The sequence below is a fragment of the Styela clava genome, chromosome 9 (assembly GCF_964204865.1).
Source record: "Styela clava chromosome 9, kaStyClav1.hap1.2, whole genome shotgun sequence".
Lineage (NCBI taxonomy): Eukaryota > Metazoa > Chordata > Ascidiacea > Stolidobranchia > Styelidae > Styela > Styela clava.
The window spans coordinates 13,812,054-13,829,310 of record NC_135258.1 but is presented as its reverse complement, the minus strand read 5'-3'; the positions used below and the strand labels follow the sequence as shown (position 1 = coordinate 13,829,310).

Genomic DNA, 17,257 nt, shown 5'->3' with positions numbered 1-17,257 from the left:
AATCATTCATAATGCCGCTTTTCAATCAAAGAAGTTGAGTTGTGGATTTACCTCTTTATTAAATATTTTAGCCTCTCGTCGCCGATCAAGCAATGACTATAATATAGTAACGATGCTGTCACGTTGAACTCATAATTCCCCACCAGAACAAAAGATCAATTATCGTCGTCATTGTGGAACAATACATGTACATGCGGTAGGAAATTTTTGATTTAGGGAGAATAAACACCGACGTGAAGATGTTAAGGTTTTAAAAAAACAAGCCACGCTGACGAAAACAATAGACGATTGTAACAAAATGCAATCGCGCAGCGACCATTTAAGTCTTTTAAAAATATCGAAAGAGACAAGATTCGACCCCTAATTTATTAATACGTTTGTCGAGTGTCAAATTTACAGCCTTTATATATATAATTTATCTGTGAAATTTAGATTTATTTAAGGCTTGTATTAACCCCATTAAATTTAAATTCAATTAAAAAAAAATAAATTCGTAAACTACCTTTAAGTTACTCAGGTATATTAATCGGAAAGTAACAATTTTAAATTTATTTTGGGGCTCCGTGAATATTAGTCAACCTCTTCACAGGTTCCGCAAGACCAAAAGTTTGAGAACCCCTGCTGTAGACTGTAAAGCGATTGCTTAAGATATTCTTATATATCTGTGGCTTTTATCTAGCTTTGTTCAGAACAAGCGCATAACACGATAATTAAACCCTAATTCCAAGATATGTGACAGTGGGCGGTTGTTCCTTATTATTATGTCAATCATTGAACACAGATGACCACGAAGTAGCGCATGCCCTGCGGCAATTCGACATCTATTTTATTTGAATGATTCACGACTGTCTTTGTACCGTTAATACAGTAATACGGGTATATGTCATCATGTTGTGAGAGGATCACACATATGACATTAATTGAACGCAATGGCGGAACGAAAATTGGAAACAAAATTTGAGTTCACATTGGAGCATAACTGTGACTGTAGCTCTAACATGCGAACCACACAGAAGATTTTATTTATTCTGACTGGACATGGCTGTAAAGTTCAGTAATATATGTGGTTTATTTTGCATATTAACGGAAGAGTCACTCATACTCGTAATTGTGTATCGTCACTACTTTGGAAACAGGTATGTGACGTTAGCTCAGTCATGAGGTTGGCTAACGCTGGGTTTAAGTAAAGTAATACAGTAATTCCTTTTTTGGTTTTTGATACCGCCATAGTTTGGCAGGATGTCTTGTTCTAAATGAGTACAGGTTACGTAAGATAACGTGACAGCAACAAATATACATTTTTACTTAAAGAATAGTTAAATGAGATCAATACCAATCGAAATTTTTTGTATTAAATAGCGTTTTATTATCTTTTGCTATTTCCGGGCTTTGTGCGTGAGTCGATTGAACGTAATGACTTGAATTATTCACTCAGTCGAAGCACTGAACCCGTCAGCGAAGGCGGTTATTATATTTGTGTCTGGTGCTCGTGAATAGCGTCAGAGTTTTACAGTCCAAGCATACAGACGTTGTGCAGTTTATAGCGAATTGATTAGAACGTTGAATATGTTGCAAAGCTGACGAGGGAATGATTCGATTGAAACAGACTGTTTAAAAACTCCCTCAAAGGTTTATTGTGAAAGTATAGCGCAGGAACGCAAAACAATATTCAGTCTGACAAAGGGTCGATGAGTTGCGCGTTTTAACGACCAATTTTTATATGTATTTTAGTCGTATTCCTACCGTAATATGACTACGTTATTGGAATTATTTAGATTTCTTGTCGATTCAGTTTATATGAGAAATCCATTATTGTTGAGACACAGAAAGAATGTAAACTTCTCCCAGACAAAATGGCTTCACCGCAGGTCAATTACGGGCTGTTTACAATATAGTCTGATAGTTTAATATGGATAGAGCACATTTATGTTATGTGTGTGGATTACGACAGAGTTTCAATTCCTTGTATCGTTGAAATTTTGTATCTTTTTAAGGCCCTTTGCATGAGATTGCTTATCGGGACATTTCATCTACGTAATCGATCAGTCAGTGAATATAATTTTACTGATATAACTTTCATTTTACAGCACTGTATTTTGTAGTTGATTTACTATTTCATATTTTCTCCGCTGGGTCGGAATAGTCACAGAACAAGAATGGCCATGTTGTATGGCTTGACGATCATCGTCATCTGTCTTGCAGCTTCTGTGCGCTCAGACATATATCTCCATAATCCAAGGTATTAATATTATTTACCATTTATTTTTAAAATGTGCTATAGTCTTCGCCAAGGCATATTGGTAGAGGAACAGTTATATTTGATACAGGATATTTTGTTCACTGTAACAAAACTTGAGGAACAATATACATTAACTAGACAAATCCACAGGCTCCAAAACAGAATTTTGGTATTATGAAGGGAGGGCAACGAGAATTTTTTATCATTCCTGGCTAGAGTAGCCAGTTCGCAGCGTCCTTTGTTTGTTTACTAATCTATTTCCGCAATGGTCTGAAAAATGTACAGCGGAACGAATCATGTCAATTCTGCTCATGTCATAATCTATTCAAATTACGGACATAAATCGGTGAACAGTAAATATGGTGCTGGTACTATCACAAGTGTTTTGGCATTTTTATCGACAGGAAAAATAAGTTCTGGGTGTGATGTCATTTTTGTAAGGCATGCAAAATTCTGGAAGTGACATCATCCTAAATTTGTGCAGAGACTAATAACTATGTATTATTTATACAGAGGCAGCAACAATAGATTGGACGAAAACAGTCGAGATCGAAATAATGCAAATCGTTTATTCGACTCACAAAACAACGCTAGAGGAGGATATAATGTCGGAAGCCTTTACTACTATGTCGATTCTGAACTATCTGTAGAATGGTTGGTATTGTAGACTTTATTTATAATATACAGAATTGATGAGTTACAATTCACCTGAAGCAGTTCATACTCGTCAAGTGAAACCCGCCATGTAATTCACTCGCGTGTACTATTCGTTCACTCTATGGCAAAACCAGTATGCACGACACGACAAGATTTACTCTGTCGAACATTGCATTTTACATGAATTCTAGTGTCTATGCAAAAGTCATTTTTGAAGTTACTGAAAATCATCTTGTCTGAATATCGTTTTGGTGAATTTAATTCTATGGACTGTAAATTCTTTGGGTTCAGTATATAATGTTTTTCTATTTATATTGATAAAGAAAGAATAAATTTTGTTACAATATACGAATATAGCAACAAATTTAGATGAGAGACAGAATGTTAAATTTTATATATTTGTATCTGTTTTTCTTCAATCTAGTTAGGTACCTCATCGCCATTCGCCACATTACCATTATAATGTAAATATATTTTTCGCAGTACAATTTTGTATTAAAATCGATTTCGAATCAAAAACTGTTCGTCTGTGTGATATCAATGTAAAAATTCATGAATATAAATATCATGTTATTCATAACAACACATAATGAACGGAGAAAAATGGTTGTGATACAACTATATCCAATATTCATTTATGAAATTTATTTGCTCCATATTTTAGGACATATAGTATATCTAGCATACTATGTCAATTTTATATTTATAATATTTAATGGTTATTTTACTCAAAATTACAATTCAAGGTTTCGGGTCTTAAAAAACTGTTTAATAATATTCTTAAATCTAAATATCGTTCAAAAAAGATATTTTCATTTATTGAAATAAATTTATTGTTATGCAATGCAAAATTATATAAAGCATTACATCTTAAATAGACGGAAATGAATCCGATGAATCAATTTCCTTCCAAATAAACTGTATTCTTTATATTTATTCTGGCGACTCGGATGTTGATTCAAATTATTCTACTTGACTAAGACGATTTTATTATCAGGAATTGTCCTGAGCCACGCGTGAGTAAAGGCCTTATTTCGACTAAGCAACGCAATTTACGTAATGAATCGTGGATAAAAATGAATAATATCTGACGACCTACCACGATTAGCGACACAGTACCCCATATATAATGATAATGGATTCTGTATCACAAATTTGGAAAATTGAAATAAGAATAAATCACAGGACGAATATAGGGTATAATACGCTTATGCAATGTATAATATCCTACTTTTCGATGTTGGCGCCCTTGCAACCACATTCTTGGCATTTTTGAAAATCTGGGATATCATGCGTTTCCCTCGTTCATGGTAATGAATTGATTTTCATTGATGACAAATAATCCAATTATCATGACTAAAACAAGATAACAAGGTGATTGTCACGAAAGTAAAATTTTGAAATCGGTCGGTTCATTATTTTTGAGAAAAGCGTCGTTTTCCGACAACATCAACTTAGCAAATGAATCATATGTACACTTCGTGCCAAATAAAATTGATTGCCAAACGGTACATACACATACAGTCATACACCCATTCTGTATTTATCGTGATTTCAACTTCCGAGACCCCAACTAAGCTATATTTTATTACACAGGACAAATCAACATTCATGTGGAGACGAAAACAATCATTGTGAAGTGATTTTACAATACATGTGTAGCGATACTTTACGAGACGGTATATCAACATCTACAATTCCTGAGAAACCTAACAACTGTAAAAATGGTGACTGTGATTCTGATAAAGCATATGGAATGCACGAAGATTTCTATTATTACGCTCACTGCAAATTGAGGTCACGAAATAAAGGACTTTTCACTGCTGATAGGGTAAGCCTGGTTTTATACGACACTCAGCCACGCCTCTCGCTCTGAAAAAGGCTCGATACAAGCACCACTGATATCTTACGATATAGAGATACTATCATTTGGAAGAACCGTAATCTTCCCGGTTCCGGCATTGCCTACCCAAATTATTACACCCTGGGAATGGAATTTGAAGAGATGTGTAATCGGCGATACCAGCACAGTTACGTCTAACGCTTTAGATTTAGATTGTGCACTGCTATTATGTTTTTTTTTAGGTAAAATAAATGAAAGCATCATACTCTTTTTGGATCAATCAGTTTCAACTGCTAATTTATTTCGCATATTCAAGCTGTTCTCCATCGAATGTTCCATACGTGCCAATTTACGAGTTTAGTAAATTTTTGAAATAATTAACCCAACGTCCATTGGCATGGCTGTCAATTTGATGACATTTGGCGTCTCGTTCAGAACGAATTTTGTATAATTCATTTCATTCTGTTTAGAATTTGAATGGCGAATCAGCAAAATATACGCGCCAAAATAACGCTGGAACAAGAAGAGGTTACGAATGTCCGGAAGAAAGAGATCATTATCCATATTGGGGGCCAACACCTTGGAAAGTGAGAATCCAGCTTTTTATGTTTATGTTTTTCCGTTGAAGAAAGTAGAACGCAGGCTTCGAAGATTTGTTTAAACTTCATCAATTCGCTGAAATGGAAAAAGAGTTACAAAAAATTACCCGATGGTATTGAGTCTCGTTCAAAATAGTGTCAACTTTAAGATTGTGAATACGGCAAAGAGTAGAGATGGGTGATTCTCCCTGCGTCCTGATGACTAGTTCTGTGTAAGATAACGAAAGCGAATCATTAGCCTATATCTTATATTACACATTTGGCTTCAATTGAACTTCGTACGTTTCCAGAATATCCTTCAAATTGAAAACACTTTTGCATTTTATTACAGGACATTGCAATCTTGACGAACGATGTTTCAAGATGTGAATATTACCAAAGAGAAAGCCAGAATGTGAAACCAAAACACGCATGCGAAGTTCCATACCAGTACTTGTATATTGTGAGTTAATTTTTTGTCTCAGTTGTATCTATTCGATCGGAGCTCAGGATTACTTCGTGTAATTGATATTTTGTATTCGTTTATAAGATGTAAACATATCTTTAGAAAAGCGGTCAAAACAACGTAAACACATATATTCCCATTGAAAAAGAAAAATGCGAAGCGTTCGATGCCGACATTGGAGGCGGGGTATCGGTAAGTTATTTCATTTATATGTAATTTCGTAGATAACTATGGCACAGAGCTTAATGGTTTAGATAAAAGTTTTGCCAAGATCGATCAATGCAATAAGATTTTTTAGCTAGGCTAGATCGAATTTTCATATTTATATCTATCTTCATTTTATGATTGTTTTGACAAATAACCTATCATCCATACATGAAGTTAGCCTGCCAAAGTATGTTTCTGGAAGGATGGAGAATCGTGACATAAATTGTCGGCAATTTCTTAATTAATAGCTTGCTTGATCAAGAACAGTTCAATATTTTGGCGAAATATCAATTTGTTTTTGCTTAATGCATACAACGTCATCTAAATATTTTAAATCAATGCTACCAACTGAACCCGAGTTAACTTTATACCAATTAACAAATATGCTAGTAGCTTCCTTGTTGTGTGAAATTAGTAATATTTGGGTTTATGGCGGTCTATGCTGTCGTCTTCCATGTCCTATAATTTACAGTTAGTTTCCTTATGTTAGCTTGTTATGGAATTCCGTTTAGTAAGGGTAATCAATATGAAATGCAATATTTCTATTCTCGTCTGTTGACAATATTCGGTACATATAGTCGATGGTCGAATCGTTGACATTTTTAGTTTACTAAAGATTTAACTGCGAAATATTATATTTTAATCGCCATTTAATGCATATTCATGCATTTTACTACCCATCGTATACGTCAGTTTGATGGAAATTATTTAAAAAATATCGCAAAGCGCGAACAAAGTTGTTTTGAAGATAATCGTGATAATTTTCATCATCCTTTCACGCATGACAGAACATCGTCTCAAAAATGACGTAATTTTATGGGCACGTGATATGTCCAGTGAATCACCATATGACTAAATCGATACGTTCTTCCATAAATGGAAGTATTCTTGCAACGCTTGTTTACCTTCCCAGTTTACTATTTATGTTTTCTTTTGCAAAATCAATATTTATTTTAATGTCAAACCGTTCTGCCCACAATTTCTTTATCCTATCATAATGTTTATTTAACGGAGCGTTTGTGTGTATTTGAAAATAGAAGGGTTAGACAAAGAAAATGAACAGAGACCGCTTAATTTTAATCTGGTATATACCTTTAGTTCATATACGAAACAGAAGTGAATCGCCGTAATACAAATCGAAGTAAACTTAATTTGGTCTAATATGTAGTAATACTGTAAAATAAACAAAATTCTTCAAACTTACGGACAAATAAAATTTTATCAATTCAAAGTATTTTTTTAAGTAACTGATATCACTTTGTACACTCAAATGTTCCGAGAAATGAGAGTATCAATTAATGACATAAAATAATTTCTTTTTCTTTGAAACAGATTGGAATGATGGATATGTTTTGCATGCATTATTCAATCTTTACATTCATTCTTATACGCATGCTAATTTTGCACAATCACTCATTTCATACGTAAATTGTGATGTCATAAACGCGGTCATGCAACTCGAAATAAATATGAAATTATTTTTGACATTTATGACTTGCAGTAATGTGATCGTTAGCGTAAGTTTTCATGTGACTTGAATTGTAATTATTACTTTCGATTAGTTACTTATTCATTACTCATCGTCGTATTAATTTCTAAGCATTCGATATGAAAAATCTCTGCCCATCGTCCAACAAACAATTTTAAATAGGCATGGATGTCGATCAGAGTCTAGATTAGAAGGTGTCTCCGTGTCATCGAAGTCTTGTAGGCCGTTTACTTGTTAAGTAGTAGTCAAATATTTAAACAATTGTACTGGTACTATGGCGTCTGAAACACACATCGCGTTTGTTTGTTGCCATTAATGTTTGAGTCTTCAAAAGTTTCATATCGACTCGTAAGATGACTTTTAACATTAATGATTAAATTATTAAACTAATACATATATTTCATATAATAATTGTTTATGATACACGGCCAAGTGAGGGCCATCAGACGGCCCAATACCAATAAATTACTCTATCTTCATAGGTATTAATGTTAGCAAGACTTCGATTGAAGTTTGTCTCATTTTCCCGCTTTTCAACCAGTGCTAGTTAATGGTTAACTATGATCGTCTGTACAATCCCTACATATCTTATATACAAATGATGATAAGGATATTTGTATGATTGCGACTATGTATCAACATTAATTCTTAATGGTGCGGCAGTGATCGCTACAATTCTTCTGTCGGTAATTTTCAAAATTTTAGGTTAAGGCCCGTAACCTTAGATCTTGACGGATCTAACATGAAAAAACTTGTGAAAACTCCGTGAATCGTCCATTTGATATCAACAATTTCAAATTACGGTAGAAATAATGAACTAATTATGGTTATTTGGAATTGATCTTTAATATTTTATGAAATGGACTCATTGACAGTTCTATTTCTAGGCGTATTTCCGGTCCGTCCTCCAAAATTAGTTCGAGTATTTTATTCCGAGCATGGAAAATAACCAGACAATAATGCCGAAACTTTTTCGGTAACGTAGTATAGTAAATAGCACTTGAATTAATAATAATGGCTAACGCACGGAATTTTTGGTTGGTAGTGCTAAAAACTCAATATCATAAGCATGTGGAATAGTTTGAAAGTTTCAAATCAATTGTCGAAGAGCCATACAGAATAAGCGATTATGTTATATCAAGAAGGATATTAGTTCATTAAAGTAAGTTTGGCTTGCACATTATAAAATGCCATTCCATATTGTCCTATTCATAAAACGGCTGCCCGTTGTGTCGACAACAACCGCATCTACATTTGAGCAATGGACGTTATTGATCAGGATATTTGACCCGAGGAAATTTGAATTCTTTCAAATACAATCGTAATTATAGAAAAACAACGTTTAATAGAACTCGTGACCTGACAATGAGTTGAACTAGAATTTTTCACCAATGAGTCACTTAAATAATTATCACTCTTTGTTTGAAATTAATTTTTTTTTTGGAATTATCGTTTACTACATTCCAATTTGAAAATCGAATTTAACGGATATTTAAAAGCTATGAATGAAATATTGTGTGATTTATATGTGGCTTATCATACGCGGATGTCAATTTTAAATTTTGAGTTGGCGTGTTTTGGTATTCCAAAACGAGGCGGAAAGATACTAAAAACAAAATGTATTCTGTGTGCTTTAAAATAGCAATTTTAAAACAATATTTACTTAATTACTTTTTTCTCAAATCAGGTAATTACTGGTAAATAAATTCGGGAGAATATTGTCTAACTTTGAAAACGTGGACTATACTTTTAAATATAGTTTGAGAGTCAAATATCGGGAAGCAATCTGGTCATAACTTTTAGTCAACGTCTGGTCGGCACTTTTGTTTTGGTTACGTTTTCATATTTCCTGCTGGTTTCCTTGGAACGTAAAGTGTATATTTTTCAAATAATTTTTGCTTACTTTTCAGGATTGCAAAAGTCATTCAACTTGTTATTGTTTTTGCGGAGTGTTTCCACTGTGAAACAGAGTCTATACAAGAAATTTGATAATATTCTCACTTTCGCCATTTAGAGAGCGTCGGTCATTTGAAATAAAGCATTTAAAACAAATGCCTGTATAACCTATGAAAAAATAACGTGAAACTAAAATTAAAATAACGCATTGGGATAGTCAACAAATACCCAAAACGCCATTTTTCACTGAACTGTACGTACTATCTTGGTAGTCCCTGGAAGCCGTCACTGGTAGTCAACGATGAAACAACATTGAATTTTTTTCTAAAAAACCAAAAATTCAAAATTTACATTTTTTCCTAGGTTGCTGGAGTATGGAAAGAATATCCTTCGCATAACCTTCCTCCGCCTGCCTGTACCGATTCAATCAAAAGCCGAGACAATCATCTCGGAAACACATTAGGAGGTCATCCTGCCATGTTCAACTGGACTATATTTGATGATCCAAATAAAAGTTGTACATTGAGAATCAGGTTATTACTGACATTTTTATGTAGCAAATTAAGAAGATTGATTGAATTTTAGTAGTTTTCTTTAACTGCCGGGTTTTCTAACAAGAATGATCTAACTTGCGAGGGCGACAAAATAGTCACGCTCATTCCCTAACAAACTTATCATCTCACATGTCATTTCACTTTTATTATCTACCCCTTCAATTTTTTCTATTTCTTGATTTTTAATTTCTCTTTTCTCCTTGTCGTTGCTGAATTCCATTATTTCAATTCAGATATAATATTTCAACAAGTGATTACGATGGATGGAATACATCAGACAAAGCTAACAACAGACGAACTAAACAACAAGGATACGGTCCTGATATGTGGACATCATTAGGTAATTGAAATAATAATTTTTACAAATAAATTTACATTTAAGATAAATGCTTGATAACTAATTGATGAATATTTTTAGGTTTGTCCCAAGAGGAAGCTGTTAGAAGAGGGTATTATTTGAAAAATGATCCAGAAGTTGATGTTTTCAATAGAACGAAACTGAAGTTGGCACTTGCCATTAACACAGCTCAATTCGGAAGAACATTCCAAGACCGGTAAATCTATTTGAAGTTATAATTGGATTCGATATGTACCGATGGGCCGTTTTCCAAAATTGTTGTTATTGTAAGCTTTATCTCGCATTTCGGTTAAAGCTTTAAACTTGAATGTGTTGGGCAAGAGAGTTTATACATATCTGGTTTAAAATTAAAGATTCCGATACTTCCAAAAAAAAAGTAACTCATTACATATCGTGAGATATCAGTCGCTTCTTGTACACGGCTTTGTTCTGAGAGAGAGAGAGGCGTGAATGAACGTGATATGAAACTAAATCAAAGTTTTCTATTCAAATAATATCATTATAAACATTTTTACTCGTTTTCAGAACTCATCGATTTGAAATTCGAAGTCGTCCTTCCGATTTGAGGGACAAGAAAATTTACAATTTGAATGTTCGCGGGAAAAGAGGAAATATCGTACAGGTTCGTTATTATTAGGCGCTTTTCCCCGTCCGGTTTCAGATGTTTCATATTCTTGCTCCGAACAAAGCGCAAGTAACTGTTAGGTGAATGGAGATGTTTTGTTTGGAATGATCCAAATTTTTGCCAGATAACGCTCATACAATTCCTTTCTTATGGACTGCAGTTAACCAACGTGCAGAGTTATTGGACACGTAGTGGGCCCATGGATCATTCTGTTAAATTGTTGTTGTTGTTGTTGTTGTCAAAAAAATTGCGTATTTCTTTAACTACTGGGCCAATTGCTTTGAAATTTTCAGCGGTGAAAGATCGTTATTGTCGCTAGAAGGCGCACCGCAAACATTTTTCATCGATCTGGTGGTAATCGAAGTTGAAGTTTTTTGATAATTAAGACTACCTGCCATACTATAATAGATTCGATATTACTTCGTTTTTGTTTTTGTGTCCATATATTTGAGCATTATTCTCTTGTATAAATGCAATAATTATAATTGATAAGTTTTCAAATTCTCGTTTTTATTTAAAGGTCTACCCAGCTGTTGAATACGATTATGTGCCTAATAATATACGAGTAGCACCAGAAGATTATATACATTTTCAATGGACTGGATCTAACGATAATCCTGGAAACAATGATGGACAAGGTCGACAATCAACGGACAGAAGTAACGTTGTACCTATGAAAGCCAGGGTAGGTTGGAATAGTTTTGTTGGACACGAAGTGGAATATGGATCGTTTTGTTATTATGTTGTTGCCGCTTCCTCTTCAACTACTGGACCAATTGCTTTGAAATTGTCAGTGGTTTAAACTTGTTGTTGTCACTAGAGGGCTATTACATTTATTTATTTCAGAATTATTTGCTCTATGGAATTCGTTTTTCACTCCGAAGTTTTGTGTGGTGTGATGACGTCATCAAAATTAAAAATTGCGCTCCGCATCTCAGTGGTCAGATAATCGGTACTATAATAGAAGACTTGATACTACTTCGTTTTAGCTTTCGTGTCCGTATAATTGAGCATTACTCTCTTGTTAATTTTCATATTAGATGATATTTGGCACCACTTTCGAAATTGATATTGTCTAATGCGTAAATTTGTACACTGAATGCAGTAAATGATTTCTCAAGTTGGTAAGTTTTTTCACGCTCAACAACATATTTTGATGAGGCAGTTATTACGATAGCGTACCTATACCACCTCATCCAGGGTAAAACATGGTATTAGGCAATGCTGACCCGAAAAAATTTCGGATCTTTTTGAAAATAATAGCTCCATACATATCAGTGGGTGCCTGTACAGAGCCTTCTCGAAGTGAAAAGCGTGTAAAAACGTTGGGCTAAAATTTCAACTATAAATTAACAACAACGATCTCATTTTAGTTTTTTATGTCCTTTTTTTCCTACGCAGAATTTCTCTGAAGGTGATCCTACATTGGCACAAAGTTATACTTATGGACATGCAGGAGTGAGCTACCCTTCACATGTTACAGAAATGGACTTCTTGGGATTTTCTGACGATGATAAATCTAAGCTTGCTTCTTTGTCAAATGGTAAGACTTTCATAGTAAATTTAGCATAGTACCAAATAAAATGGTAATGTCCGCCACTCTTGACTTGTTTAACCACGCAATAATACGAGTTTTGTTTTCTAGAATATATTTTCGTCCAGCCATTTTCTCGAAACGTTTGAATACCTCAGAATAACTGCACTCGCATTTGTGACAACAATAAATTTTCAAATCTATGTTCGAGTTGGTGCACTAGCTGGACGAGGCGCTCATATTCATTCCATTGACAAGTGGGCGGGTGGCTCTCATGGCATCGCATGGGAAAATCACGTGTTCAAATTTCACGCCGACACGTCAGATGCCCACACGCCAGGGTTGACAGTGGCTTTTTGCGCACAGCTTTATTCGGAGTAAAATACAACGCATCAAAAAAATTTGTGAATTAAACATTATTTGTGCGATTCTATTTTTTCTAAGTCCCTCATATTTCTTGACTTTGAATCATCATTATCTTTCTATTATTCCTAACGTGGTCTGTTTACGTAATGTTGAATGCAGTCTCTTTTTTCTATCTAAAACCAAGTAAAGATTTACAAGCATATGAATATAAAGTTGCCTGAATTGAAATAGGATTGAACCGCATATCTTAGGTTGCGTAAATGCACATACAGTACTTTATAAATTTTGTTGTAAGATGTTTCAAACCCTTGCAGGGCGTACTCTTTTATAAATTACAACTTAGGCAGAGAGAGAGTGACTTATAATCTGTACTCCGATGATTGAACATAAATAGTCATTTAAGGCTATGTTATATTTTGTAAGCAAATGTACCGATATATAACTTCCAATAAGATGTATCGATTTGCGATATTCCTCATATTGCGGTGCAATATCTCTTGTCATAATTATTATTTCACACGCGCAAAATTAACACAATTTACACGCGCAAAAATAACCGGAAACTGTTATTTCGGTTACTGTTCGGTTTGTTAATATATATATAATATGAATTAAACATATACATTTCACAATAATTAAGACATTACCTTGTCATCTTAGTTCAATTTGGTGGAGTCATGCACGAACTTGACGACGCTGGAACATACTACGATTTGACGCCTAGGAAAGTAACGATGGTCGGTGATTTCAATTACATGTGTACCAGGAATAATAACTTCTCAAACCGAAGTCAAAAAGGAAAAATAATTGTCAAGAAATCAAAAGTTTCACAAGCCTATATTGGTCAACTTGGAGGGAATGTCACTATGACTGGCACAGAGTATGTATTTTTTTTTTCTTGCAGCCTGTATCTTTAGTTAGAATTCAGGAAGACGACGGATATTTGAAATTCACACAAGGTAAATGAGTCGTTGATTGTTACTTGCTATATTACAAGTCAATCTCAGAAAATCCCAATTTTATCACAGTTTATCACTGTTTCTTGCTCAAATAATTTACGTGATATTGCGCTTCTCACTTACAAACCTTTTAGGTGCGGGTATACAAACAATAGGATATCGTCGAATTCACTCAATTAAAATTGACCCAATAGGCAAAAAAGATTTGATATATGCAATGCGACATTTAACGTCTATTTGTAATATTTTATACAAATCAGAGTCTTCGTTGCAATCATGCCAAATTTCACAGACCGATTATGATTATCAGTATTTTCAAAATGAAGATTTTCGAAAAACGATAGTTTCTCCATTTATTCAAAAAATAAATTGCCTGACGTAACAATTCCCAGATCATGACATCATACAATATAACGAATTATGAAGTTAGAAGAATATTTAGATGTCGGGATGGTTATATGGAAGCAAACGCCGTATGAATGACCTCTTTCGTAAAAGGCATACTTGGTTGCCATTTGATAGTAGTTTCGTATATTTATTCAGAATGTCTATGTTTTTTTCCAGAGATCACACTCAAACAGCCGCCTACTTTCCACCCCAAAGTCTCTCTGATCCTCAAAATGTTCAACTCGAAGTTATTCACCAAGACGAAGTCGCACTTAAAAGCCGACCACCGAATGATGATTACATCAGTAATTTTGTACTTTTATCACAAAATGTAAGTACCAGGATTGTTGGCACATCGTTTTAAATTCATAAGCAATTTCTGTATGATTGTACAAATGAATTTTTCCAGAATAAATCAGCGATTATACTTTAATCTTGTCTTGTCCAGTTCGATTATGAGGTTTATAGGCTAAATAAAATCGTCTCATAAGCTTGTACTCACATTTGCTTCTCATTATACGGAACTTTCTCAAATTCGATTTAGCATACATATACGATATTATACATCGGCACAATAGGTTTCTATTGGCATCGCTTATGTAATAGCCTTGTAATTTGTGTAATATTGGAATACTTGAAGTGTGAACTCTGTAGTGCAACAGTTTTGTATAGTATCTTTGTGTAGTACCTGTAGTCTCTTCATTTTTAACTGGTCGCATGTGACTTTGTTCTGAAAGATTCCTGATAAAAAATCCTATTTAGTTTTAAAAAGCGATTATACTAACATTTCTTACTATATACCTATGTTACAGTGTGTTATTGTTTCTTATATATTGTAGTTTTTCATTCCAGTATATTCAATATTGTTCAGGCACAAGCTTCAGAAGGCAACCCCATTCATATGTCAATATCGCTAGAGAGTGGAAACGGCATTGGGTCTCTGTTTGAAGCAGTGGTTTACAGGACAACCGACGATTCCACCTGGATAAGTTTGGAACTGGATTCAAAGAAATCAAGTAGTTCTTCTGCTCATTTTAAAACCGAATCCGGGGGTCATTTCGTTGTTGCAAAACAAGTCGCACCTGGACCCATGGCAGGTAATGCAATGATTTTTGTCGTTATATTTAGTGATTAAACTGACATGCATCATACACATCATCTAGTTTTGAATAGGAGGCTAACAGTAGTTCGAAGCGAAGGCTTCTCGCGGCCAGTTTGTCAGAGGTGGCCGCTACGGGCTGATTTAAAAAGAATGCGTTGCCATAAATAAATTGGTACTCCTGAAGTATGCGTACCAAGATGGCGGACACCGGAACGTAGTATGTGTATCAGGCTAAGGTTAGGCCATAATTTTATTCCAATTTTCCTTATTTTAGTTCTCTTACGGCGTTCCGGCGCGGGCCTTGGTCATTTGTTTATGTGGTCTATCCCCAAGTTTGTAACTATGGTGATTTTACTTTTGAAACATGGAATGAATAAAAAATAAATTGGCTCATCCTATTCAAAACGTAGGTTTAGTGCTCGCATTTTATCAGATATAGTTGAATTCCATACCGACTACATTTTTAATGTTTTTTTCTCCATTACAGGCCTCGTTATTGGATTGGTTGTTGCTGTCATATTAATTGGATGTCTCATATACTACTTCCGTACAACAAAACTACCTTTTGCCAGCTACAGTAGTAAAGTCTGAATTAAATTTATCGTGATGACATCATTTTATACGAATGTGACGTCACAGACGACGACGTCACTTATACACAAGTCTTCTTTATTAAAGAAAGGAAAACTGATATGTATAATAAAGTTCTATCAAGCAGGGGCACGGAAAAGTTCAATTGAATCCAAATTTATCTATATGCGATTTATATACGGATGATGCTCGATCAAATAAAGTCCAGTTTCTGATTTTAAGCTAATCCGGCTACGAGCAAATTTTGTGTATATAATTTCTATGCAATTAGACAACACTGTCTTGATTCCATTAATATATTAAGCTTTATTTTATGTGTTTGTATATATTGAACGACCATATTAAGCTGTGTATGTATTCTCTCAGGAAAAATGCTTGGGCAAATATAAGACGGGTAATATAGGAGGAAAGAGCGGTCCTATATCCCGTTTTGATCTTTCGCTTCTTACATACGCGCTTGTTATATTTTTTGTTTATGCATCATGAATGATTTCAATTTGAGAATGTGTTTCATAAAGCTGATCACAACCAATGCATTATTGTCTGTGCTTTATACCAGGATTATATGTATTCTAATGTATCTTGGTTTACATCTTTTCAACTCGTTGTATTACAGTAGGATTCTTCTTATTTTCCTTCGAAAATATTTAATACAGACGATGATATATATTGCTTGGGTTTATACTGATATAGAATCATTCATACCGAAGAGATATATGTTTTTCATCGGTGAGAACATAGAGCGTTTAATGTCCCTGCGTGGCTTCGCTGGCCCAAATTCTTTGCAAAGGGTGTGAATATGTGCGAGAGCATATCCGGACTCCTCGTTATCGCAAGTGGTTCTACTGATCGCTTTCTAATTACGCCTTTTCAGTATTTAAAATTTTAAAACAATTAATTCTGGTTGGCCATTACCCGACCCGATTATAAATATGAAAACTAAACGAGGGCGATGACCAAATATAAGGAAACGAGTAACCAACCTCTGCTACTCACACGGTGGTCCAAATCAAGCTCTGGCAGCAACTCACATCGGTTATGGTGAAACTTAAAAAATCTACGACAGTACTCAATTCGGACGTGACTTGTGACTCGAACTTTAAAATTCAGCAGCTTGGGATTATTAATAAAACTCAACTTTTAAACATGACATCATATCAACCGCAGTGCAAAAATGAACTTTTATGTTATTGTGCCACGTTTTTTGCGGTTATATACCATATATGCAGCTATTCTTACAAATAGGCCCAAGGCAGTAAAATGCTATTGTGTTCATGTTGTTTTGTTTGGAGAGTCAAAATACTTTTATTGTTACGTAAAATATATAGCGGCCAAGAAAATACTTAATAAACCAGTAAAACGAAACAGTACATAGCCTACTTCATACAACTTTAGCCGACAAAAAT

General features: G+C 34.4%; 1 protein-coding gene across 1 annotated transcript; it reads left to right on the top strand.

The window, feature by feature from the left end:
• Positions 1–2,062: 2,062 nt before the first annotated feature.
• LOC120340155 (protein DD3-3-like) lies at positions 2,063–16,523 on the top strand. The gene is made up of 16 exons (XM_039408437.2): positions 2,063–2,239; positions 2,753–2,893; positions 4,493–4,727; positions 5,210–5,326; positions 5,670–5,780; positions 5,886–5,975; positions 9,739–9,908; positions 10,163–10,269; positions 10,348–10,483; positions 10,813–10,909; positions 11,433–11,597; positions 12,314–12,455; positions 13,473–13,692; positions 14,336–14,489; positions 15,030–15,255; positions 15,748–16,523. The coding sequence occupies exons 1-16, from the start codon at positions 2,157–2,159 to the stop codon at positions 15,849–15,851; spliced, it is 2,298 nt and encodes a 765-aa protein (XP_039264371.2). The 5' UTR covers positions 2,063–2,156; the 3' UTR covers positions 15,852–16,523.
• The last annotated feature ends 734 nt before the right edge of the window (positions 16,524–17,257 follow it).